The 26,126-nt window shown below is 43.8% G+C and overlaps 1 protein-coding gene across 4 annotated transcripts in view; it reads left to right on the top strand.

Annotated features, from left to right (window-relative positions):
* The window catches only part of dyrk4 (dual-specificity tyrosine-(Y)-phosphorylation regulated kinase 4), a 51,590-nt gene that overhangs the window by 9,806 nt on the left and 15,658 nt on the right, over positions 1-26,126 (top strand). For 2 of the 4 annotated variants that reach the window (XM_045688345.1, XM_045688346.1), the window contains one exon: positions 25,612-25,686. In XM_045688345.1, coding sequence (XP_045544301.1) covers positions 25,645-25,686 — 42 coding nt within the window. In that variant the 5' untranslated portion in view covers positions 25,612-25,644. Of the gene's footprint in view, positions 1-21,413; positions 21,691-25,611; positions 25,687-26,126 lie in introns of those variants that run through there. The other 2 variants (XM_014125234.2, XM_014125235.2) reach the window with 2 other exon arrangements.

Below are 26,126 nucleotides of genomic sequence, written 5' to 3'. Positions count from 1 at the left end.
TGCTTGGGGTCATTGTCCATTTGGAAGACCCATTTGCGACCAAGCTTTAACTTCCTGATGCCATCTATTTTGTGAAGTGCACCAGTCCCTCCTGCAGCAAAGCACCCCCACAACATGATGCTGCCACCCCCGTGCTTCACGTTTGGGATGGTGTTCTTCGGCATACAAGCCTCCCCCTTTTTCCTCCAAACATAACAATGGTCATTATGGCTAAACAGTTCTATTTCTGTTTCATCAGACCAGAGGACATTTCTCCAAAAAGTGTGTGCAGTTGCAAACTGTAGTCTGGCATTTTTATGGCGGTTTTGGAGCAGTGGCTTCTTCCTTGCTGAGCGGCCTTTCAGGTTATGTCGATATAGGACTTGTTTTACTGTGGATATAGATCCTTTTGTACCTGTTTCATCCAGCATCTTCACAAGATCCTTTGCTGTTGTTCTGGGATTGATTTGCACTTTTCACACCAAAGTACGTTTATCTCTAGAAGACAGACGTATGACGGCTGCGTGGTCCCATGGTGTTTATACTTGCGTACTATTGTTTCTACAGATGAACGTGGTACCTTCAGGCGTTTGGAAATTGCTCCCAAGGATGAACCAGACTTGTGGAGGTCTACAATTTATTTTCTGAGGTCTTGGCTGATTTCTTTTGATTTTCCCAGGATGTCATGGAAAGAGCCACTGAGTTTGAAGGTAGGCCTTGAAATACATCCACAGGTACACCTCCAATTGACTCAAATGATGTCAATTAGCCTGTCAGAATCTTCGAAAGCCATGACGACATTTTCTGGAATTTTCCAAGCTGTTTAAAGGGACAGTCAACTTAGTGTATGTAAACTTCTGACCCACTGGAATTGTGATACAGTGAACTATAAGTGAAATAATCTGTCTGTAAACAATTGTTGGAAAAATTACTTGTCATGCACAAAGTAGATGTCCTAACCAACTTGCCAAAACATTAGTTTGTTAACAAGAAATTTGTGGAGTGGTCGAAAAAAGAGTTTTAATAACTCCAACCGAAGTGTATGTACACTTCTGACTTCAACTGTATGTATATAGGCAGCAGCCTCTAATGTGCTAGTGATGGCTATTTTACAGTCTGATGGCCTTGAGATAGAAGATGTTTTTCAGTCTCTCGGTCCCAGCTTTGATGCACCTGTACTGACCTCGCCTTCTGGATGATAGCAGGGTGAACAGGCAGTGGCTCGGGTGGTTGTTGTCCTTGATGATCTTCTTGGACTTCCTGTGACATCAGATGCTGTAGGTGTCCTGGAGGGCAGGTAGTTTGCCCCGGTGATGCATTGGGCAGACCACACCACCCTCTGGAGAGCCCTGCAGTTGCGGGCGGTGCAGTTGCAGTACCAGGCGGTGATACAGCCTGACAGGATGCTCTCAATTGTGCATCTGTAAAGGTTTGTGAGGGTTTTAGGTGCCAAGCCAAATCTTTTCAGCCTCCTGATGTTGAAGAGGCACAGTTGCGCCTTCTTCACTACACTGTCTGTGTGGGTGTACCATTTCAGTTTGTCAGTGATGGGTATGCCGAGGATCTTGAAGCTTTCCACCTTCTCCACTGTGGTCCCATCGATGTGGATAGGGGGGTAACCCCTCTGCTGTTTCCTGAGGTTCACGATCAGCTCCTTTGTTTTGTTGAGAGGTTATTTTCCTGGCACCACACTCCCAGAGCCCTCACGTCCTCCCTGTAGGCTGTCTCGTCATTGTTGGTAATCAAGCCTACTACTGTTGAGTCGTCTGCAAACTTGATAATTGAGTTGGAAGCATGCTTGGCCACGTAGTCATGGGTGAACAGGAAGTACAGGAGGGGGCTGAGCACGCACCCTTGTGGGGCCCCAGTGTTGAGGAGCTGCGAAGTGGAGGTTGCCCGCCTGGAGGCTGCCCGTCAGGAAGTCCAGGACCCGGTTCAGACCCAGGGCCTCGAGCTTAATGATGAGCTTGGGGGGTACTATGGTGTTGAATGCTGAGCTTTACTCAATGAACAGGGGCACTAGTCATTTAGTTCAGTTACCTTTTGCTTTCTTGGGTACAGGAACAATGGTGGCCATCTTGAAGCATCTGGGGACAGCTGACTGGGATAGGGAGAGATTGAATATGTCCGTGAACACACCAGCTGGTCTGCGCATGCTCTGAGTACGCAGCTAGGGATGCCGTCTGGGCCGGTAGCCTTGCGAAGTTTAGCAAGCTTAAATGTCTTACGTCGGCCACGGAGAAGGAGAGCCCACAGTCCTTGGTAGCGGGCCGCGTCAGTGGCACTGTGTTATCCTCAAAGCAGGCGAAGAAGGTGTTTAGCTTAACCGGAAGCAAGACGTCGGTGTCCGCAACGTGGCTGGTTTTCCTTTTGTAGTCCGTGATTGTCCGTAGACCCTGCCACATACGTCTCGTGTCTGAGCTGTTGAATTGCGACTCCACTTTATCTCTACTCTGACGTTTCGGCTGTTTGATTGCCTTGTGGAGGGATTCTGCCATATTCCCAGTCACAAAGTGGTTTTCACTTTGCATAAAGTCCAGTGAAGTTCTTTCAGGGCCGTTGTGGTATCGGCTTGAGGGGGAAATATACACGGACGTGACTATAACCAAAGAAAATTATATTGGGAGATAATACGGTCTGATTTGATTGTGAGGTATTCTAGGTCAGGTGAACAAAAGGACTTGAGTTCATGAATGTTTTCGCAATTACCCATGAGTCGTTAATCATGAAACATACACCCCCGCCTTTCTTCTTTCCGGAGAGATATTTATTCCTGTCTGCGCGATGAACTGAGAACCCAACTGGCTGGACCGATTCAGACAGTATATCCCGAGAGAGCCATGTTTCTGTGAAACAGAGTATGTTACAATCCCTGATGTCTCTCTCGAAAGAAACCCTCGCCCTGAGCTCGTCAACTTTATTATCCAGAGACTGAACCTTAGCGAGTAATATAGTCGGAAGCGGTGGGTGGTGTGAGCAACTCCTAAGTCGGACTAGAAGACTACTCCGAGTACCTCTTCTCCGCCGGCATCGTTTTTGGTCGGCCTCTGGAATCAGTTCAATTGCCCTTTGGGGTGCGAACAAAAGATCTGCTTCAGGAAAGTCGTATTCCTGGTTGCAATGCTAGTAGTGCTGGTGAGTTACCGCCGCTCTGATATTCAATAGTTCTTCCCAGCTGTATGTAATAACACCCAAAAAATCTGGGCTAATAATGTAAGAAATAATTCATAAAAAAACGAAATACTGCAAAATGTTCTAGGAGCTAGAAGCAAGGCAGCCCTCTCTGTGTGTGATCCTGACCCCACACACGTCAGGATCACACACTCCCACCCATCACTCATCCAACTTATGAAACGTTATTCAACCCGTTATTCACTGTCCTTACTATTTTATTCCCCACTTAATTTGTGGCTCAGTCAGTGTTGAGATTGAGGTGAAATGTGTCAGTCAAAGGGTCGCTGAGACGTATGTGCAGGGTCACAGTGCCCAGAGAGCACAAAGGCTGTCAGGCTTATTGTCACAGGTCGTCACGTGGTCGAGGCCACTCAGCGTGTGGCGCTCGACACTGCCGCCACCACAATGGAACCAGGGAGCAAAGCAGTGTTCCCTCTGCCAGGTGTGGTTGTTATCTGTCCCATTGTTCCACAGGGCCGTGATAGCTGCGGGACGGGCTGTTGTCCTGGACGCTGTTTCCATGGCACAGTTGTTGTGACATCGCTGAGAGTGGACAGCTGGGCGTCTCCTCAAGTCTAATGAACATTAATTGGATTTGCAGGGAATGCTGTGTATACAGCAACCCAGGCGGGATGTTAATTAGTGACTGGCTTTGTTACATTAGGCTCTGTTGTTCCTGTTGTTCATGGTAGGGTACGGTTGGATAGTAGTGCCAAAACACAGCCCGGCTCCTCCTCTATGGGGACCTGGCCATCATTGTGTAATGCGTGAAGACTTGCCTGCTCCGAAAGATACTACATAAGAAGGTTGATTTTTGTATTTATTTTTTTAGACTTTTGCTCATGAATTGAGATCTGAGTTGATTTCAGGAACATTATAATGCATTGTTGTCTAGTAAAGAAAAAACACTGTGAACTTGACAAATGTAAAAATAAATCTATAACATAATGAGAGATGTGTTGGTCAGAAAAGGCCAGTGTGTCAGTGGATGGGGCGGCAGGTAGCCTTGTGGTTAGAGCGTTGGAATTGTAACCGAAAGGTTGCAAGATCGAATCCCCGAGCTGACAAGGTACGAATCTGTCGTTCTGCCCGTGAACGAGGCAATTAACCCACTGTTCCTAGGCCGTCATTGAAAATAAGAATTTGTTCTTAACTGACTTGCCTAGTTAAATAAAGATAAAGGTAAAAAAAAAATTGCCTTTTCAATGAGCCAGGCCTGAATGGAGCCTTACTTGATTACAGCCATAGTGTCTCTGAGAAGCTATCTCTATCAAAGACCCAGCTATTGATGTGATTTGATTACACGCTTTGGAACAGCCCTTGTATTTGGCGGCTTTTGGCCCATGAAAAAAACAAGTGTACATTTCCATTGTACATTGACACATGATGTCATCGGGTTAATTCCCCCATTTGTGGTAATTGTTCCTATTTGAAAGGAGCTTATTGTTCGTGTCTCACTGGTTTTGGACAACTCCTTTGTGTCCAGTCTGTGACTAAAGGGATTAAGGGGATCACCTTGCACCATCCACAACCGCAGGGCTCTCCAGAGGGTGGTGCAGTCAGCCCAATGCATTACTGGGGGCACACTGCCTGCCCTGCAGGATATCTAGAGCATTAAATGTCACAGGAAGTCCAAGAAGATCATCTAGGACCTCAGCCACCCGAGCCACGGCCTGTTCACCCCGCTATCATCTAGAAGGCTATGGTCAGTACAGGTGCATCAAAGCTGGGACCGAGAGACTGAAAAACAGCTTCTATCTCAACGCCATCAGACTGTTACATAGACATCACTAGCCGGCTACCACCCGGTTACTCAACCCTGCACCTTAAAGGCTGCTTCCCTATATACATAGACATGGAATGACTGGCCACTTTAATAATGGAACTCTAGTCACTTTAATAATGTTTACATACTGCTTTACTAATCTCATATGTATAGACTGTATTCCATTCTACTGTATTTTAGTCAATGCCACTCTGACATTGCTCGTTCTGATATTTATATATGTCTTAATTCCATGATTTTACTTTTAGATTTGTGTATTGTTGTGAATTGTTAGATACTACTGCGCTGTTGGAGCTAGGAACACAAACATTTCACTACACCCGCAATAACATCTGCTAAATACAGTACCAGTCAACAGTTTGGACACCCCTACTCATTCAAGGGTTTTTATGCTTTTCCTTCACACTGCGGTCCAAATCATCCCAAACCATCTCAATTGGGTTGAGGTCAGGTGATTATGGAGGCCAGGTCATCTGATGCAGCACTCCATCACTCTCCTTCTTGGTCAAATAGCCCTTACACAGCCTGGAGGTGTGTTGGATCATTGTCCTGTTGAAAAACGAATCATAGTCCACCTAAGCGCAAACCAGATGGGTTGACGTGTCGCTGCAGAATGCTGTGGTAGCCATGCTGGTTAAGTGTGCCTTGAATTCTAAATAAATCGCTGACAGTGTCACCAGCAAAGCACCACCACACCTCCTCCTCCATGCTTCACGGTGGGAACCACACATGCGAAGATCATCCATTCACCTACTCTGCGTCTCACAAAGACACAGCATTTGGAACCAAAAATCTCAAATTTGGACTCATCAGACCAAAGGACCGATTTCCACCGGGCTAATGTCCATTGCTCGGGTTTCTTGGCCCAAGCAAGTCTCTTCTTCTTATTGGTGTCCTTTAGTAGTGGTTTCTTTGCAGCAATTTGACCATGAAGGCCTGATTCACGCAGTCTCCTCTGAACAGTTGATGTTGAGATGTGTCTGTTACTTGAACTCTGTGAGGCATTTATTTGGGCTGCAATTTCTGAGGTGCAGTTGACTCTAATGAACGTATCCTCTGCAGCAGAGGTAACTCTGGGTCTCCCTTTCCTGTGGTGGTCCTCATGAGAGCCAGTTTCATCATAGCGCTTGATGGTTTTTGCGACTGCACTTGAAAAAACGTTCAAAGTTCTTGACATTTTCCGCATTGACTGTCCTTCATGTCTTAAAGTAATGATGGACTGTCATTTCTCTTTGCATATTTGAGCTGTTCTTGCCATAATATGGACTTGGTTTTTAGGGCTATCTTCTGTATACCACCCCTACCTTGTCACAACACAACTGATTGGCTCAAATGCATTAAGAAGGAACGAAATTCCACAAATTAACTTTTAACAAGAAACACCTGTTAATTTAAATGCATTCCAGGTGACTACGTCATGAAGCTGGTTGAGAGAATGCCAAGAGTGTGCAAAGCTGTCATCAAGGCAAATGGTGGCTACTTTGAAGTATCTCAGATATAAAATATATTTTGATTTGTTTAACACTTTTTTGGTTGCTACATGATACCTTATGTGTTATTTTGTAGTTTTGATGTCTTCACTATTATTCTACAATGTAGAAAATAGTAAAAAATAAAGAAAACCCTTTTGAATGAGTAGGTGTGTCCAAACTTTTGACTGGTACTGTATGTGTGTGACCAATAACATTTGATTTGATTTTATATACTGTATTCTAGTCGGGGCTCATCCAATATACCTTATTTGAGTATTTTTCTGGATGATGTGTGTTGTTTTGTATTGTTAAGTATTGCTGCACTGTTGGAGCTAGAAACATAAGCATTTCGCTGTACATGTGATAACATCTGCAAATATGTGTGCACGACCAATCAACTTTGATTTTATTTGCAGAGTCTGTTGTGGAAGGTGACAGGTGTGTGAGTTCTAACACATGAAAGAAGGGCTGGTGGTGACATCATGATGCTCATCTTACCTGGGTGACACATTGCTCCTCTGCTTGTCACCTGTCCAAGGAGAGTGTCCAATTTTGTAATTTATTTTTTATTTCACCTTTATTTAACCAGGTAGGCTATTTACATTTACGTCATTTAGTAGTTCTCATTTACAAATGGGACCTGGCCAAGATAAAGCATAGCAGTTTGACACATACAACAACACAGAGTTATACATGGAATAAACAAACATACAGTCAATAATACAGTACAAAAAGTCTATATACAGTGTGTGGAAATGAGGTAGGATAAGGGAGGTAAGGCAATAAATAGGCCATGGTGGCGAAGTAATTACAATATAGCAATTAAACACTGGAATGGTAGATGTGCAGAAGATGAATGTGCAAGTAGAGATACTGGGGTGCAAAGCAGCAAGATAAATAAATAAATATAGTATGGGGATGAGGTAGTTGGATGGGCTATTTACAGATGGGCTATGTACAGGTGCAGTGATCTGTGAGCTGCTCTGACAGCTGGTGCTTAAAGCTAGTGAGGGAGATATGAGTCTCCAACTTTTTGATTTTTGCAGTTCGTTCCAGTCATTGGCAGCAGAGAACTACAAAGAAAGGTGGCCAAAGTAAGAATTGGCTTTGGGGGTGACCAGTGAGATATAACTGCTGGAGCGCGTGCTACGGGTGGGTGCTGTTATGGTGACCAGTGAGCTGAGATAAGGCGGGGCTTTATCTAGCAGAGACTTATAGATGACCTGGATTGGCGGCGAGTATGAAGCGAGGGCCAGCCAACAATAGCATACAGGTCGCAGTGGTGGTAGTATATGTGGCTTTGGTGACAAAACGCATGGCACTGTGATAGACTGCATCCAATTTGTTGAGTAGAGTGTTGGAGGCTATTTTGTAAATGACATCGCCAAAGTTGAGGATCGGTAGGATGGTCAGTTTTATGAGGGTATGTTTGGCAGCATGAGTAAAGGATGCTTTGTTGTTAAATAGGAAGCCGATTCTAGATTTAATTTTCGATTGGAGATGCTTAATGTGAGTCTGGAAGGAGAGTTTACAGTCTAACCAGACATCTAGGTATTTGTGGTTGTCCACATATTCTAAGTCAGAACCATCCAGAGTAGTGATGCTGGACGAGCGGGCAGATGCGGGCAGCGATCGGTTGAATAGCATGCATTTAGTTTTACTTGCATTTAAGAGCAGTTTGAGGCCACGGAAGGAGAGTTGTATGGCATTGAAGCTCGTCTGGAGGTTAGTTAACACAGTGTCCAAAGAAGGGCCAGAGGTATACAGAATGCTGTCGTCTGCTTAGAGGTGGATCAGAGAATCACCAGCAGCATGAGCGACATCATTGATGTATACAGAGAAGAGAGTCGGCCCGAGAATTGAACCCTGTGGCACACCCATAGAGACTGCCAGAGGTCCGGACAACAGGCCCTCCAATAATGGTACAGACTGGCAGAGGAGGCTATGATGACCACAAATCATTCACTACACATTGGAGCAGTAACTGATCCTATTGTCAACCGATTCATTATTCTCAATTTGGACATACACAATTCCAATGTAAAATAATCAACTATCGTGGTCCCCTAATATCTGTGGCACTAAAGCCCCTCAGGGTATCCATCAGACGACTTGGTCCAGGGCCATACAGAGGGATATTAGGCTGTCATCACTCACTGCTCCATCCTCAGGTTCCTGGGTCAGCTAGGTGCTCTGTCTGGGGCAGCCAGGTCACCACCAGTGACAAATTTCACATGATACTGTAGGGTTTATTAGAGCTGGCCAGCAATGCTGCTAGTGTCTTCAACCTCCCCAGCCCACTCTACCCCGCCAACCTTCATCCCAGCCTCAGACCTCAGTCTGAACCATCTACCTCAAGACAGGGAGCCAGTTCTCCTGGGGTCTATCTCACCTGCTTTTCCCTTACACCTCTCACTCTGTCTGGGGCAACCGGAGCTGGACATGGGGCCGTGGGCTGGGTCACATACCCAGGAGGGAGAGCAGCCCCTGGGTGAGGACAAGGGTGATGCTGAGGTAAGACCTCCAGGGAACTACTGACCTACTGGGGTATGTACTGCTGAAGCTAGGCTTCAAGGAGTGTGACATTTGCCATCGAAAGTGAAACAGTGTTGCAGTTCAGGATACTACTGTACAGTAGTGAATCTGTAGAAAGTCGTGCCTCTGAGCTCATGAAATAGGTTGTTTTGTTTGAAAAAATGTATTCCAATGTAGAAGAATATGTATTGTTACTCATGGCACTATTGTTCCATTTTGCTTATTTGAAGTATAAGAAATTGTAACATACAGTACACTTGATCTTTGCTTTGTAAAATGACTGTGTGTGTGTGTGTGTGTTATTAACCAAGCATTATTGAGATTGCAGGCTTTCCTTAATGCAATACAGAACCAACAAAATACATTCTCTGTCAGAAGACATACAGTGTAGCCTATTGCACTCATTTTCCCCTTCACAACAGTTGAGTGCTTACTGTTGGACTCCCCTCGAGATCACAGCCGTCCACCTACCATAACCCCATTACATTAACATCCTTTCCTAATTACACTCAGCTGGCGGTCATTTTCCCTGCATGGAAAAACTCCCATTGTATTCAGGTGTATTTTAAGAGCGCAGCTTAGCAGGGGCATGGCAAAGACAGGAGAGTTGAATGAATGGACTAAATCTGCTGTATCATTCACATTTGTCCTGCACAATGTTGCTGATATCGATTGGCTATCACAGTACTGCTGCAGCTTCTCTGCTCAGAGCAAGGGTATGGATATGGTTTCTGTACCATATCTGTCTGTCTAGTATATTATTGATACTGAGTATTGATTGCATTGCCCAGGGTCATCAAAAAGCAAGTTGGAATTATGCAGAATATAGTCATGATGATGACTGTAAACAGCGCAGATGCGGCATTAACTTTGGGATCTGGGGGCAGTATTGAGTAGCTTGGATAAATAAGGTGCCCAGAGTAAACTGCCTGTTACTCAGGCCCAGAAGCTAGGATATGCATAAAAATGGCATGAGCTCAGTCATGCGCGCAGCCGTGAGAGCGAGCTGAGTTCCTTTTCATTTCTGAAGACAAAGGAATTCTCCGGTTGGAATATTATTGAAGATTTATGATAAAAACATCCTAAAGATTGATTCTATACATCGTTTGACATGTTTCTACAAACTGTAATGCAACTTTTTTTACTTTTCGTCTGGACTTAGTGCATGCACCTTCTGCATTTGGAATAGTGAACTGAACGCGCAAACAAAAAGGAGGTATTTGGACATATTATTGGTATTGGTAGATGGGTAAAAAAAAAAGCAGACGCTGAGTATCCCTTTTATGATGGTGAAGTTATTAATTACACTTTGGATGGTGTATCAATACACCCAGTCACTACAAAGATACAGGCGTCCTTCCTAACTCAGTTGACGGAGTGGAAGGAAACCGCACAGGGATTTCACCATGAGGCCAATGGTGATTTTAAACCAGTTACATAGTTAAATGGCTGTGATAGGAGAATATAATATATATATAATATATATATATATATATAAAATACACTGCTCAAAAAAATAAAGGGAACACTAAAATAACACATCCAAGATCTGAATGAATGAAATAATCTTACTAAATACTTTTTTCTTTACATAGTTGAATGTGCTGACAACAAAATCACACAAAAATAATCAATGTAAATACAATTTATCAACCCATGGAGGTCTGGATTTGGAGTCACACTCAAAATTAAAGTGGAAAACCACACTACAGGCTGATCCAACTTTGATGTAATGTCCTTAAAACAAGTCAAAATGAGGCTCAGTAATGTGTGTGGCCTCCACGTGCCTGTATGACCTCCCTACAATGCCTGGGCATGCTCCTGATGAGGTGGCGGATGGTCTCCTGAGGGATCTCCTCCCAGACCTGGACTAAAGCATCCGCCAACTCCTGGACAGTCTGTGGTGCAACGTGGCGTTGGTGGATGGAGCGAGACATGATGTCCCAAATGTGCTCAATTGGATTCAGGTCTGGGGAACGGGCGGGCCAGTCCATAGCATCAATGCCTTCCTCTTGCAGGAACTGCTGACACACTCCAGCCACATGAGGTCTAGCATTGTCTTGCATTAGGAGGAACCCAGGGCCAACCGCACCAGCATATGGTCTCACAAGGGGTCTGAGGATCTCATCTCGGTACCTAATGGCAGTCAGGCTACCTCTGGCGAGCACATGGAGGGCTGTGCGGCCCCCCAAAGAAATGCCACCCCACACCATGACTGACCCACCGCCAAACCGGTCATGCTGGAGGATGTTGCAGGCAGCAGAACGTTCTCCACGGCGTCTCCAGACTCTGTCACGTCTGTCACATGTGCTCAGTGTGAACCTGCTTTCATCTGTGAAGAGCACAGGGCGCCAGTGGCGAATTTGCCATTCTTGGAGTTCTCTGGCAAATGCCAAACGTCCTGCAAGCACAACCCCCATCTGTGGACGTCGGGCCCTCATACCACCCTCATGGAGTCTGTTTCTGACCGTTTGAGCAGACACATGCACATTTGTGGCCTGCTGGAGGTCATTTTGCAGGGCTCTGGCAGTGCTCCTCCTGCTCCTCCTTGCACAAAGGCGGAGGTAGCGGTCCTGCTGCTGGGTTGTTGCCCTCCTACGGCCTCCTCCACATCTCCTGATGTACTGGCCTGTCTCCTGGTAGCGCCTCCATGCTCTGGACACTACGCTGACAGACACAGCAAATCTTCTTGCCACAGCTCACATTGATGTGCCATCCTGGATGAGCTGCACTACCTGGGCCACTTGTGTGGGTTGTAGACTCCGTCTCATGCTACCACTAGAGTGAAAGCACCGCCAGCATTCAAAAGTGACCAAAACATCAGCCAGGAAGCATAGGAACTGAGAAGTGGTCTGTGGTCACCACCTGCAGAACCACTCCATTATTGGGGGTGTCTTGCTAATTGCCGATAATTTCCACCTGTTGTCTATTCCATTTGCGCAACAGCATGTGAAGTTTATTGTCAATCAGTGTTGCTTCCTTAGTGGACAGTTTGATTTCACAGAAGTGTGATTGACTTGGAGTTACATTGTGTTGTTTAAGTGTTCCCTTTATTTTTTTTGAGCAGTATATATATATTGGGTTTGGGGTCACTTAGAAAAGTCCTTGTTTTTCAAAGAAAAGCACATTTTGTGTCTATTAAAATAACATCAAATTGATCAGAAATACAGTGTAGACATTGTTAATGTTGTAAATGACTATTGTTCCTCTATCCAGTGTCTGTGTTCTTTTGCCCATCTTCATCTTTTCTTTTTATTGGCCAGTCTGAGATATGGCTTTTTCTTTGCAACTCTGCCTAGAAGGCCAGCATCCCGGAGTTGCCCCTTCACTGTTGACATTGACACTGGTGTTTTGCGGGTACTATTTAATGAAGCTGCCAGTTGTGGAGTTGTGAGGCATCTGTTTTTCAAACTAGACACTCTAATGTACTTGTCCTCTTGCTCAGTTGTGCACCGGGGCCTCCCACTCCTCTTTCTATTCTGGTTAGAGCCCGTTTGCGCTGTTCTGTGAAGGGAGTAGTACACAGCACAAGATCTTACAAGATCTTCATTTTCTTGGCAATTTCTCGCATGGAATAGCCTTCACTTCTCAGAACAAGAATAGACTGACGAGTTTCAGAAGAAAGTTCTTTGTTTCTGGCCATTTTGAGCCTGTAATCGAACCCACAAATGCTTATGCTCCGGGTACTCAACTAGTCTAAAGAAGGCCAGTTTTATTGCTTCATTAATCAGAACAACAGTTTTCAGATGTGCTAACATAATTGCAAAAGGGTTTTCTAATGATCAATTAGCCTTTTAAAATGATAAACTTGGATTAGCTAACACAACGTGTCATTGGAACACAGGAGTGATGGTTGCTGATAATGGGTCTCTGTACGCCTATGTAGATATTCCATAAAAAATCAGCCGTTTCCAGCTACGATAGTCATTTACAACAATAACAATGTCTACACTGTATTTCTGATCAAATTGATGTTATTTTAATGGACATAAAATGTGCTTTTCTTTCAAAGACAAGGACATTTCTAAGTGACCCCAAACTTTTTAACGGTAGTTTATGTAAATAACGTATTTCATTTTTTTAGTTGTAATACATTTGCAAACAAATCTAAAACTTGTTTTCGCTTTGTAATTATGGGGTGTTGTTTTGCAATTGACGAGGAACATTTTTTATTTTATCAATTTTAGAATAAGGCTATAACATAAACAAATGTGTAAAAAGTCAAGGGGTTTGAATACTTTCGAAAGCACTGTATACCGTCTGTGCGGTGTCTCCTGCACTGTATACGGTCTGTGCTGTGTCACCTGACGGTGCCGGAGCCACAACAGGCTGCTGGTTAGGGCCTCTGGCTCTGAGTTTGAGAGGTTTGGCCAACTAGGCCCTCTCTCTCTGCTGTTCACTCCCTCCCCTCCCATGAGTCCCATCCCTGCTTGACTTACCGACCGACCGACTAACTGATTGACTGACTGACTTGTGAGTTCCCACCTATAAGCCCCAGAGAGTTCAGTTCCCACCCAGGCCCTAGGAGTTCAGCAGTCTGTTCAAGTGTTTTTGATTTAGTAAAGCTGTGTGAGGCTGTGTGAGGAGGAACAAAGACTGAGTGGCAGCCTTGGGTGAAACTTCGGCAATGCTCCAGTAATCCTGATGACGTTAGTAGAGAATAGCAGCTTTTTCAAGCAACCAATAAACAATAGCTATCGTTTGATTGACATAGTCACAGACATACAGTAGATTTTGACCATGGTAGACACATTACTCATTGCAAGTGCTTATTGAGTACGCAGAGACCAAAATAGAACAAGATGAATCTGCTTAGGTATGTTCCTTTGCAAGGCAAGCTGTCATGGAAGTCAGTTGAAAGACCCACATACAGCACGCTGAAACAACTGCAAACTAAAGTGACGCCTGGATTTCAGGCCTTAGAAGTGATGAGGTAAAATATATTCACACAGAGTTTCTCACCTGTAGACCTATTGACCATCTTCTGTAACGTTTAATTGGAGGTTAGTTTAGGCTTAGTGACTCTAACCACCTATTTTTACAAAGCACCGTCAGAGTCATCCTCTTGAGTCTTCCTCTGTGCTCTGTCCTGGTGTAGACTGAGCAGCCTCTAGCTGCTGCAGTGGAGGCTGGCAGCATGGCAGGCACCAGGATAATGTTTCATCTCTGCGCTGTTTGTCAGCAAGGCGGCAGCATCCCAGGGGCTTGCAGCAGAGCAGGTGGTAGAAGGGGGAAATAGGACAGTTCTAGTGGTTCTGTCTCCAGGAGGAGGTGGGCAATAAGACAGCTCTAGTGGTTCTGTCTCCAGGAGGAGGGGGGAATAGGACAGCTCTAGTGGTTCTGTCTCCAGGAGGAGGGGGGAATAGGACAGCTCTAGTGGTTTTGTCTCCAGGAGGAGGGGGGAATAGGACAGCTCTCGTGGTTCTGTCTCCAGGAGGAGGGGGGAATAGGACAGCTCTCGTGGTTCTGTCTCCAGGACGAGGGGGGAATAGGACAGCTCTAGTGGTTCTGTCTCCAGGAGGAGGGGGGAATAGGACAGCTCTAGTGGTTCTGTCTCCAGCGTCAGCCAGGCCAATTGGGAACCCTATTAGTGCTCTGCCTGCGCCCGTCTGACTCCACAGCCCCATGAAGAGCCCACCTGGGAGGCAGAGGGGTCTGTCACCTGCACTCCTCCTCCCCAAGAGGCCCCTCTCACAGGAAGCCAGCGCCAGGCCCATGCTGCTACATCTCCGGTTCAGAATGGGTCCTTCATTGAGCCCCCACCACACGTCAGCGTCCTCCTCCCTCACCAAGCACAGTAGCAGCATCCCCTCCCTGCCTGCCTGCCTTCCTGTCTCCTGGACCAGAGAGAAGAAGGTAGGAAATTGATGAGGAAGCCCAGGGCTGATACAGATGGTACAGGGAGCCACCCTTCTCAGACCAGCTTCTGTTCGACCAGTTCCACCATGTGAACTACCAGAGGAAGTCTTGTTTAGGAGTGCTACAAGAATATCTACATTACCCGTGTGGCGAAGATAAGGAAGGTTTTTGTAAAACGGGTCTTAAGGAACAGCATCTGTGGTGATCTGACCCTAATCTCTAAAAGAGCCCTCTCCAGTTGGGTGTGGTGGGGCTGAGGTGTGGCGTGGGCGTGGCAGCATGGAGGAGCTTCATAATGGGGGGAGACAGGACCTCTCCTGCCTGCTGTGGCTTTAACCTCCTCCAGGGCTGCTGGGGCAGCCAGGGACGCAGGAACAGGAGGGTCCAGCCTGAGGTACATGAGGTAATTCATGGCACAGAGGGCGTTACATAGATGGGTTTACTGTAGAGGGTAAACTGAGGCTCTCTTATCCTCAATCACACCATCTTTATCACTCTATCTCTTCTCTCTCGCTTGCTCTCTGTTTTGATATGGAGCTATTTTCAGTCGATGCACTGGTGGTCATTTGATTAGCAACAAAAGTAAATTAAACTCTGGTAAATGTTAATTATACGTGATGTTATACATCTGGTGAATTTCCAGTGATTATGATAGGTAAATGCAGATTCCAGGAAATTGCACAGTGACTTGTTCTGCTTCAGCTAGCTATACGTCAGTAAACTATACTTAGTCACCTGGGTGATAGAAGACACTGCGTAATGACTGTCTCTCTCCCCTGTGAACTCTGGCAGCTCTGTGGCTTATTTACTTGGTGTTTGATCATTAACAACATCCTCTGTTACTATCTGAGACATTAACAGACTCGTCTGTTGTACAGTGGATTTGTTTTCACGTTGTTGAGAAATACGTGGCACTTTTAGTTTTATTACTAGACCATTGTAATGCTTTAGCTCTAAACGTTGCGAATGAACCGAAGTTTCGAATTTGACTTCCTTTATGGACTACATTTGTCTACTAATTGTCAAGCAATGTAAATAAGGATTTTATGAACTGGGAAAAGGAAGAGATTTTAGGAAGAGACTGAGCTGATGAGGGGGGTGGGGGGGGGGGTGTTGATGGTCAAAGTGCTTGAACAGGGGTGTTTAATTACAGGAGATAACGACCACAGTGCTGAAGTAGTAGGAGACACTGCTGCCTTGGTTTAGCTTATCTCATCATTATATACCAGTGCAGATTTTTTGTGCTGTGCTGTGATTCAAGTATTGTTTTATTATTTGGTTGACACCAAGTGCTGTGCAAGGATCTTGGTCAAATTATTATTGTCTGATGTGTAAGCTAATTATAACTAATATCAATCTGTCTCATCATAAGCAATATGTGAGATGTATACTTTCCAGTCCTATTGATCAGATAACTGTGCTGTTATAAGGTGTTCTACTGATAGGAGATTAAAGTTTAGTTTTAGATGTCTAGGAAGCATATTTTGACAGAACAGTAGTAATATCTCTGGATGACAAGATTTCTGGGATTATGCTGGCGTATTCAGGAAGAAGTCACTCCTACTGCCGTTCGATGGAAGAAACCATACATTGGGGTTTGAATAGATGTACAGTACCAGTCAAAAGTTTGGACACACGTACTCATTCAAGGGTTTTTATTTATTTATTACTATTTTCTACATTGTAGAATAATAATGAAGACACCAAAACTATGAAATAACACATATGGAATCCTGTAGTAACCAAAAAGTATTAAACAAATTGTTCAAAGTAGCTGCCTTGATGACAGCTTTGCACACTCTTGGCATTATCTCAACCAGCTTCATGAAGTAGTCACCTGGAATCATTTTCAATTAACAGGTGTGCCTTGTTAATTTGTGGAATTTCTTTCCTTCTTAATATGTTTGAGCCAATCAGTTGTGCTTTGCTGGTGACACTGTCAGTGATTTATTTACAATTCAAGGCACACACTACCACAATATTCTTCGGCGATACACCATCCCATCTAGTTTGGGCTTAGTGGGACTATCATTTGTTTTTCAACAGGGCAATGACCCAAAATACACCTCCAGGCTGTGTAAGGGCTATTTGACCAAGAAGGAGAGTGATGGAGTGCTGCATCAGATGACCTGGCCTCCACAATCAACCGGACCTCAACCCAATTGAGATGGTTTGGGATGAGTTGGACAGCAGAGTGAAGGAAAAGCAGCCAACAAGTGCTCAGCATATGTGGGAACTCCTTCAAGACTGTTGGAAAAGCATTCCTCATGAAGCTGGTTGAGAGAATGCCAAGAGTGTGTAAAGCCGTCATCAAGGCAAAGGGTGGCTACTTTGAAGAATATAAAATATATTTTGATTTGTTTTACATTTTTTTGGTTACTACATTATTCCATATGTGTTATTTCATAGTTTTGATGTCTTCACTATTATTCTACAAAGTGGAAAATAGTAAAAAAAATAATAAAGAAAAACCTTGAATGAATAGGTTTGTCCAAACATTTGACTGGTACTGTACATGTAAAAAAGGATAATGGAAAAGCAACCACCAACGACAACATCCCAAATTAACCCCTGATCAATCTGCATTATTTTAAGTCCCTCACTCTCCACTTAAACCTTATTGTTTAGGACCAGAATTGATCATCCTTGGCTCATTTAAATGTTCTCCAGTGTAAATTAAGCCTGCTAATGCAGCGCACGGTGGTTCTGGAAGTTTTAAATCAGGAGGAACTTGAGAGCTGCCCGGTTCCAACAGGTCTGACAAAGGGTACAGTAGACCTACGACATCACTGAGTCCAATTGTGCTGAAGGTCAGAGCACTCTCCAGCAGGGACAGATCATCCTCTTAGCCCTGTCTGATTTCTGGAGAGCCCTTGTGTTGTATAACATCTACAATCATATTCATCTGCAGCTTTCCTCATTGTGTAAGGGGATGGATTTGGTTTTGACCTGCCTCACCCCATCTGTGATTAGTGACTCAGTCTTGGCCCTATGTCACAATGGAAAAACATCTTACACTTACATCATTGAAGTTTGGGTGTGAAGGACACCACGTTTTGTTGTCTCCCATTACGCCAATAAAACATGCTGTTTCCAGGGTCAGTATAAGAGATGGGGTGATTTTATTGTGCACCTACAAGCATTTATGTGCTGGTACATAATAAGCCTCCATTGAAGTTCATTTCCAGCATAGGACAACTCATACTGATCATCATTGTAACGTCTGCTTCCAACTCACACCCTCAAACACGTAGATCCCTTGAACGCAGCTCACTTTCCAGCTCACACTCTCAAACACCTAGATCCCCTGAACGCAGCTCACTCTTCAGATCCCAATCACCTGAATTCTGATCACCTGTTCACACACCTGTATGTCATTATCACACACTATTTAGTTCAGTTCTTTGCACCCCATCACTGTGAGGTATTGTTTGTTTTGTGACACGTCTTTCGGAGCGCTGGGTTTCCCGGGATTTACTCCTCCCGTGTATGATACATTTTGCCCGACTCACTAATGACGCCTTTTGCCTATTCCCTGCCTGTACTTTATCCTATTGGATTTCCTGTTTTCTACCTATTGCCTGATCTCCTGGATTATGTTACTAGCCTTTTCCCTGCCTGTACTGTTGCCCTTTTGGACCTCCTGTGTATGACCTTCTGTCTGCCCCTGGACCCAGCTACCTGCCTTCCCCTGTGGTCCTTTGCAATAAACACCTGCTGTACCCTGCGCTTGAAACCAGCTCTCTGTCTCCCCTCGTGTTCATTACAATCAAATATATACTACTGTTCAAAAGTTTTGGGTCACTTAGAAATGTCCTTGTTTTTTAAAGAAAAGCAAAGATTTTGTCCATTAAAATAACATCAAATTGATCATAAATACAGTGTAGACATTATTGTTAGGGATAGGGTCTATTTTTCTCAATTTCCGCCTGGCTTATGTGCCCAAAGTAAACTGCCTGTTACTCAGGCCCAGAAGCCAGTATATGCATATAATTGGTAGCATTGGATAGAAAACACTTTGTAGTTTGAAGAAATGTTCAAATTGTGTATGAGACTAAAACACAAGTGATATGGCAGGTGAAAATCCAAAGAAATAACAACCGGAAATTGTTGTTTTTTTTAGCTCCCAGGCTCTTATAATGGAAAGCTATGGGTTCTATGTAATTCCAGCTCCCAGATTGCAATTCCTATGGCTTCCACAGTCTTTGTTCATTGTTTCAGGCTTGTTTCTTCAAAAACGAGCAAGAATTGTACATTTTTGTAGAAAGAGTCCCGGTACAATATCAGTCTGTTGGCGCGCTTACTAATTTTACTTTTCTATTGAACATACTTCTTTCCGTATTAAATATTATAGTTTATTTACAATTTAGGATACCTGACGATTAAATAGAAATGTAGTTTGACTTGTTTGAACAAAGTTTAGCGGTAGCTTTTTGGATTCCTTTCTCTGCATGTTGAACAAGTGGATTACTCAAATCGATGGCGCCAACTAAACAGACTTTTTGAGATATAAAGAAGGATTTTTTCTAACAAAACGACCATTCATGTTGTAGCTGGGACCCCTGGGATTACAAACCGAGGAAGATTTTCAAAAGTAAGTGATGTATTTAATCGCTATTTGTGATTTTATGAAGCCTGTGCTGGTTGAAAAATATGTTGATGTGGGGCGCCGTCCTCAAATAATCGCATGGTATGCTTTCGCTGTAAAGCCTATTGTAAATCAGATAATGCAGGTAGATTAACAAGAATGTAAGCTTTTAAACGATATAAGATACTTGTATGTTCATAAATGTTTAATATTACAATTATTTATTTGAATTGCGCGCCCTCCAATTTCAACCAGATGTTGTCGACAGGTGTCCCGCTGACAGGACGCCCAGCCTTGTTGTAAATGACTATTGTAGCTGGAAACGGCAGATTTTTTACGGAATATCTAGATAGGCATACAGAGGCCCATTATCAGAAACCATCACTCCTGTGTTCCAAAGGCACGTTGTGTTAGCTAATCCAAGTGGATAATTTTAAAGGCTAATTGATCATTAGAAAAGCCTTTTGCAATTATGTTAGCACAGCTGAAAACTGTTGTTCTGATTAAAGAAGCAATAAAACTGGCCTTCTTTAAACTAGTTGAATATCTGGAGCATCAGCATTTGTGGGTTCAATTACAGGCTCAAAATGGCCAGAAACAAATAACTTTCTTCTGAAACTCGTCAGTCTATTCTGAGAAGTGAAGGCTATTCCATGCAAGAAATTGCCAAGAAACTGAAGATCTTGTACAACTGTCACGCCCTGACCTGAGAGAGATGTTTTGTTTCTCTATTTTGGTTAGGTCAGGGTGTGATTTGGGTGGGCATTCGAGATTTGTAGTTCTTTGTTCTATTCTATGTTTTCTATTTTTGTATTTCTATGTTGGGTTTTGTTTGGGATGATCTCCAATTAGAGGCAGCTCGTCCTCGTTGTCTCTAATTGGAGATCATACTTAAGTAGGGTTTTTTTCCACCTGGGTTTGTGGGAGATTATTTTTGAGTCGTGTATGTTTCACCTCTGCGTCACGGTTTGTTGTTTTGTTGTTTTGTTCTTTAGTTTATGTTTCTGTATTGCATAGTTTCACAGTGTAAATAAAATGTGGAACGACACACACGCTGCACTTCTACTCCTTTCGACGATCGTGACAACAACGCTGTGTACTACTCCCTTCACAGAACAGTGCAAACTGGCGCTAACCAGAATAGAAAGATGAGTGGGAGGCCCGGTGTACAACTAAGTATATTAGTGTCTAGTTTGAGAAACGGACGCCTCACAAGTCCTCAACTGGCAGCTTCATTAAATAGTACCCGCAAAACACCAGTCTCAACATCAACAGTGAAGAGGCGACTCTGGGATGCTGGCCTTCAAGACTGTTGGAAAAGCATTCCAGGTGAAGCTGGTTGAGAGAATGCCACGAATGTGCAAAGCTGTCATCAAGGCAAAGGGTGGCTATTTGAAGAATCTCAAATATAAAATATATTTTGATTTGTTTAACACTTTTTTTGTTACTACATGATTACATATGTGCTATTTCATAGTTTTGATGTCTTCAGTATTATTCTACAATGTAGAAAATAGTAAAAATAAAGAAAAATCCTTGAATGAGTAGGTGTTCTAAAACCTTTGACATATTATCAAGTTGTATAACCTATTATGAAACAGGCTTTGCATTGTCAGTTGGTTTATTTTGTGTACATGTGTGCATGCGTGACACACAGGGAGAGATGAAATTCAGTGAGCCTTTACTGTTGTTTGTGTCTGCCAGTGCAAACCTACAATTTCATCAAATCTTTATCACGTGTTAGGGTCGAAATAGGAGAAAGCTTTATAGGGGTTAATGTAAGATTCACAGTGTTTACAAAAAGAGCGTCTGCCCCATCTCGGGTCAACTGTGATTATGCCTCAATACAGAGTTTTTATTGCAATAGTCTGACCCAATAAATGTTATAGCAATGTGTGAAATGATCTGTGAATGGTAAATTGTGAGGTGAGAAAATGTGAGAGACATCATCATCTCTGAATACATCAGGACTGCAATGTGAGAAGCTCGTCTGTGTAGTCTATCCACAGGGATGCAGCCTCTGCGGTAGGCTATTGGCTACTGTGCGCACAATGGCGCACACTCACCGGCCACTACTGAATTTTAGGAGTGTTAGTCCAATGTAGGTGACGATATGCAGCCTAACCGGGAATTTACAGTTTGACTTGGGCTGCTTAAGTTAAAGAGAATCTGAACGTGACAAGCCGTCTGGACTTTTGAAGATGTGCTCGCGACTTGCATTTACCTGGAATTTACAGTAGTTACTTTCACTCGTAGGCTACATTCAAAGCGGTATGTTTCCCGAAATTAATAACAAGGTGAGGTCAATAATCCATTTTGAGTATCTATATCCATATAATCCGTTATTTATTTCAATCTTTAGGTTACATATGTTGACAATGCAGTTTTTTACAGCATTTATGTTTTCTCTCTTATTGTCTTTTATTTTATCATTCGCTTGAACATCAGACAGTTATGTATTTTTTATGCCACTGAAGTCTGATTTAATATTAGGTTTGTGGTTGACATTAATTGTATGAAGATTCACTTTTCTTTTCCACTGAACGTTACCCACTGATTTCAATGACAGAATATTATGATAAGTAAACAGTAGTAGGGGCTAAATATTATGACCCATTTAGTAGTTTGCTTATGGGTTCTTATGATTATCTGAGAAGGTATTAAAGATAAACATGATCCATAACTATTTTAGTCTACACTTACTTTATGGCTAGATTCATGGTGTTGACAGAAGCTCTATAGATTTACCATAAACAGTATCACACATGACCAAGGACAGGAAAACAGCAACTCTTTCATCCACGTTTTACAAATAACATTACCCTTGTTGACATCTGTCATTTATTATTTGCAATATCATTGTCACATTGATCAGCAGCCATCTATAAATCAGTCAGTGTATTTTCTCTGTGTCAAGTTTGAGACTCTCAGTCAGCTTTTCTGGGTGGGATTGATGCTCTACTTTCATGAGCAAAAAATGTGTACGTTTCTGTATAGCTACTAAAACTTCATCCGTTGTTGATGCTTATCAACTCTTAGACAGTTGTTTCCATTTGCTGCCAATTCAATATTTGCAATACGTTCCTTACCATTGGAGTTGAAGCTTTACTTTCCTCATGCTGTTCTGTAACCGGTGTCGTGCGAGTCTCAGAAAAGACATATTAGGAATACTGTGTTCCCTTTCAAGGACCTGCATGATGTCAACAATCCAAAAGCTATTTCCAGTATCCAGTGAGATGTGCACTGCAACTAGTGGCAGCTTCTTTGTTGCTCTGGGCATCATTGCTCTACTGACCCACCCAGACCCTTGATAACACCTCAGGGGTGGGGGTGGGTCATCCCCCACCCCCAGCACACCTCCCTCAGGGGATGAGCACACCCCCAGCACACCTCCCTCTCGTGACCACAACCCAAGTAGAAATACAGGGTAACACATATCATAACACTACAAGTGACCTCAGAAAAAAAGTGACTTCAGTTATCAGATACAGGACTATTGTAATACTACAGTAGGCCTATATAAGACAAATTATTGCCCTTTGAACACAGAGGTATTGCGTGCTTAGAATTGGTGGCAGGTAGCCTAGCTCTTCAGAGCTTTGGGCCAGTAACTGAACGGTCGCTGGTTTGAATCCCCGTCTGCTGAGTGCCCATTTCAAATGGATGAGCGGTTTTGGGATTGTATCTGCTTACAGTAAGCAGATGTACAGTACCTGTTTAGTGCCCTACTACAGTGGCCGACATCGCAGTACAACCCTCACTCTCACAATCCACCCAGGGGATTGGTTGTGTTACACGTGAATCCTGCATGTGTTCATATTTGAATGAGTGTTTGCTGACTTGTTCAGATTCCAAACCGAGCCAATGTGAAGGCAATCCTAGGTGGGCACTGGTGTTCCATTACTCTAAGTCTTCCCATGCCAAATCCTTTTATACATTGCCCTGTATGGGAATCAAAATACGGTCATATTCTCACCAAGGAACACATATGGGTCAGTAAGAGGCAATTGGCCATTTCATAAAGAATATAGAGCATATGGATGTTTATTTAGTGAACTCATGAGAAACAGTATATTTTTCCACTGTTTTATTCTTCGGACCTTTTAATCCAATAGTGTTATTTAGGTCAAGTCCATTCTCAATCTGCTCCGCTAACCAAGCAGCCGTTGTCTAACCCTCTCTGGCTCTCTGAGTTTTGCCTGTGCTCATCTGGGCTGGATGTTTCAGTCCACCCATATGGTGTCTCTCATTCAACACACTGTGTTAGTTGACACACTCCCCTCTGATTAAGGCATGTGTAAAACTGGCTATTCTGCCACAGTGGCACCAGAGATAATAGAATCTCAGTGACTCATATGACCCCATGAAGCCTAGCATCAGACTGAATTGGGCTTTGTGAAAGGAAGTGAAGGATCTCTCTGCAGTGGCGGTTCTAGACCATTTCAACTGGGGGGGCCAAGCTGGGGCCAGTTGTACTGTTAGAGGGGCCAGTTACATTAGACGTTATTGTTGTCATATAGTTTTCTTCACTGCATTGCAGGCATTAGCAGGCAAAAGACCATGTTCCGCATTGCCACTGTCTAATAACGGATGTAAAAAAAGAACGATAGCAAAAATGTGTTATGTAAAAATGATTTCATACTCCACATTTAGGGGGGCCCACAAGGGGGTCCAAAATTGTTGTCACAGGGGCACTGCCCCCCCCCCCTTCCCCCAGAACCGCTAGTGTCTCTCTGGTGCCAGGCTAAAACAGCCCTCTACTCTCACCATCATTACCACACCCTTACACTCTTCATAGAACATCAGAGTGTTAACAAGCCTATGCTCTAGTAAAGGAATGTATCTTGTTGAAAAACGGATGATAAAGAGACCATTGCTACTGTGGTAGCTAATTGCATAAGATACTCTAATTTTGGAGAGTGTGCATCATCTTTGGTTGCATGGTAGTAATCCTACTTCACTACTGTATCTATCTGTGAGACCCACCGCTGTGCTGGACCTGAAACACCCACCAGCAACAATCAGGCTATTTATTCTCCTCATTCACAGAGATACTTTAAAGTTCATCAGTTTTGGTTATTAAAAATATGCGATTCATAATGCAGATTCAGACCTCGATGACTTGTTATCAAATCAAATTTATTTATATAGCCCTTCTTACATCAGTTGATATATCAAAGTGCTGTACAGAAACCCAGCCTAAAACCCCAAACAGCAACCAATGCAGGTGTAGAAGCACGGTGGCTAGGAAAAACTCCCTAGAAAGGCCAAAACCTAGGAAGAAACCTAGAGAGGAACCAGGCTATGAGGGGTGGCCAGTCCTCTTCTGGCTGTGCCGGGTGGAGATTATAACAGAACATGGCCAAGATGTTCAAATGTTCATAAATGACCAGCATGGTCAAATAATAATAATCACAATAGTTGTCGAGGGTGCAACAAGTCAGCACCTCAAGAGGAAATGTCAGTTGGCTTTTCATAGCCAATCATTGAGAGTATCTCTACCGCTCCTGCTGTCTCTAGAGAGTTGAAAACAGCAGGTCTGGGACAGGTAGCACGTCCGGTGAACAGGTCAGGGTTCCATAGCCACAGGCAGAACAGTTGAAACTGGAGCAGCAGCACGGCCAGGTGGACTGGGGACAGCTAGGAGTCATCATGCCAGGTAGTCCTGAGGCATGGTCCTAGTGCTCAGGTCCTCCGAGAGAGAAAGAAAGAATTAGAGAGAGCATACTTAAATTCCCACAGGACACCGGATAAGACAGGAGAAATACTCCAGATATAACAGACTGGCCCTAGCCCCCCGACACATAAACTACTGCAGCATAAATACTGGAGGCTGAGACAGGAGGGGTCAGGAGACACTGTGGCCCCATCCGATGATACCCCAGACAGGGCCAAACAGGAAGGATATAACCCCACCCACTTTGCCAAAGTACAGCCCCCACACCACTAGAGGGATATCTTCAACCACCAACTTACCATCCTGAGACAAGGCCGAGTATAGCCCACAAAGATCTCCGCCACGACACAACCCAAGGGGGGGCGCCAACCCATGTTATGAGTCATATTGAATCTATTTAACTAAAACTGAATCTGATTTGAGAGAGATTCCCTTGGCAATGCTGCATCCAACGCCCACACACTGACTTATACAGGTGTAGAGAAGTTCTATGTGTAAATGTAATGTTAAGTGAAGTCTCCCATATTCCTTTCCTCCACAGTCTTCTAGAGGAGAGGCTTTCCCCCACTCACACATGCTCCAGACCCAACAGGGAACCAACCGACCCTATTCACAGGTGAGCCTTTACTCACTGGTGACCCCTGACCTGTAGAGCATTTGAGCCCCTACAGACCCACTCTCTTTCAATCCTGTATCTTGCTGTCTGTGCAGTGGCCTCCCCCTTCACTCCACCAAACGTCACTACCCTAGCTAACTCATGCTATTGGAGTAAATGTTTAATGTTGTTGGTGAATGACAACTCAAGGGGATGACTTTGGCCTTCCATTTACAGTGATGAACGTAAAGCAGTCCTCACTGTCAATAGACCAGGATGTGTTTAAGAACACAGTATAGTAGCCTACACTCTTAGGAAAAGGGTTCCAATAACCCTTTTTGGTTCCAGGTAGAGCTATTTTGGGTTCCATGTAGAAATCTCTGTGTAAAGAATTTTACATGGAACTTAAAAAGGGTTATACCTGGAACCAAAACGGGTTATTCAAAGGGGACACCCGAATA

This window comes from Salmo salar, chromosome ssa10 (genome assembly GCF_905237065.1).
Source record: "Salmo salar chromosome ssa10, Ssal_v3.1, whole genome shotgun sequence".
Classification (NCBI taxonomy): domain Eukaryota; kingdom Metazoa; phylum Chordata; class Actinopteri; order Salmoniformes; family Salmonidae; genus Salmo; species Salmo salar.
The sequence above is the reverse complement of the archived record's forward strand: the minus strand, read 5'-3'. Positions and strand labels throughout refer to the sequence as shown.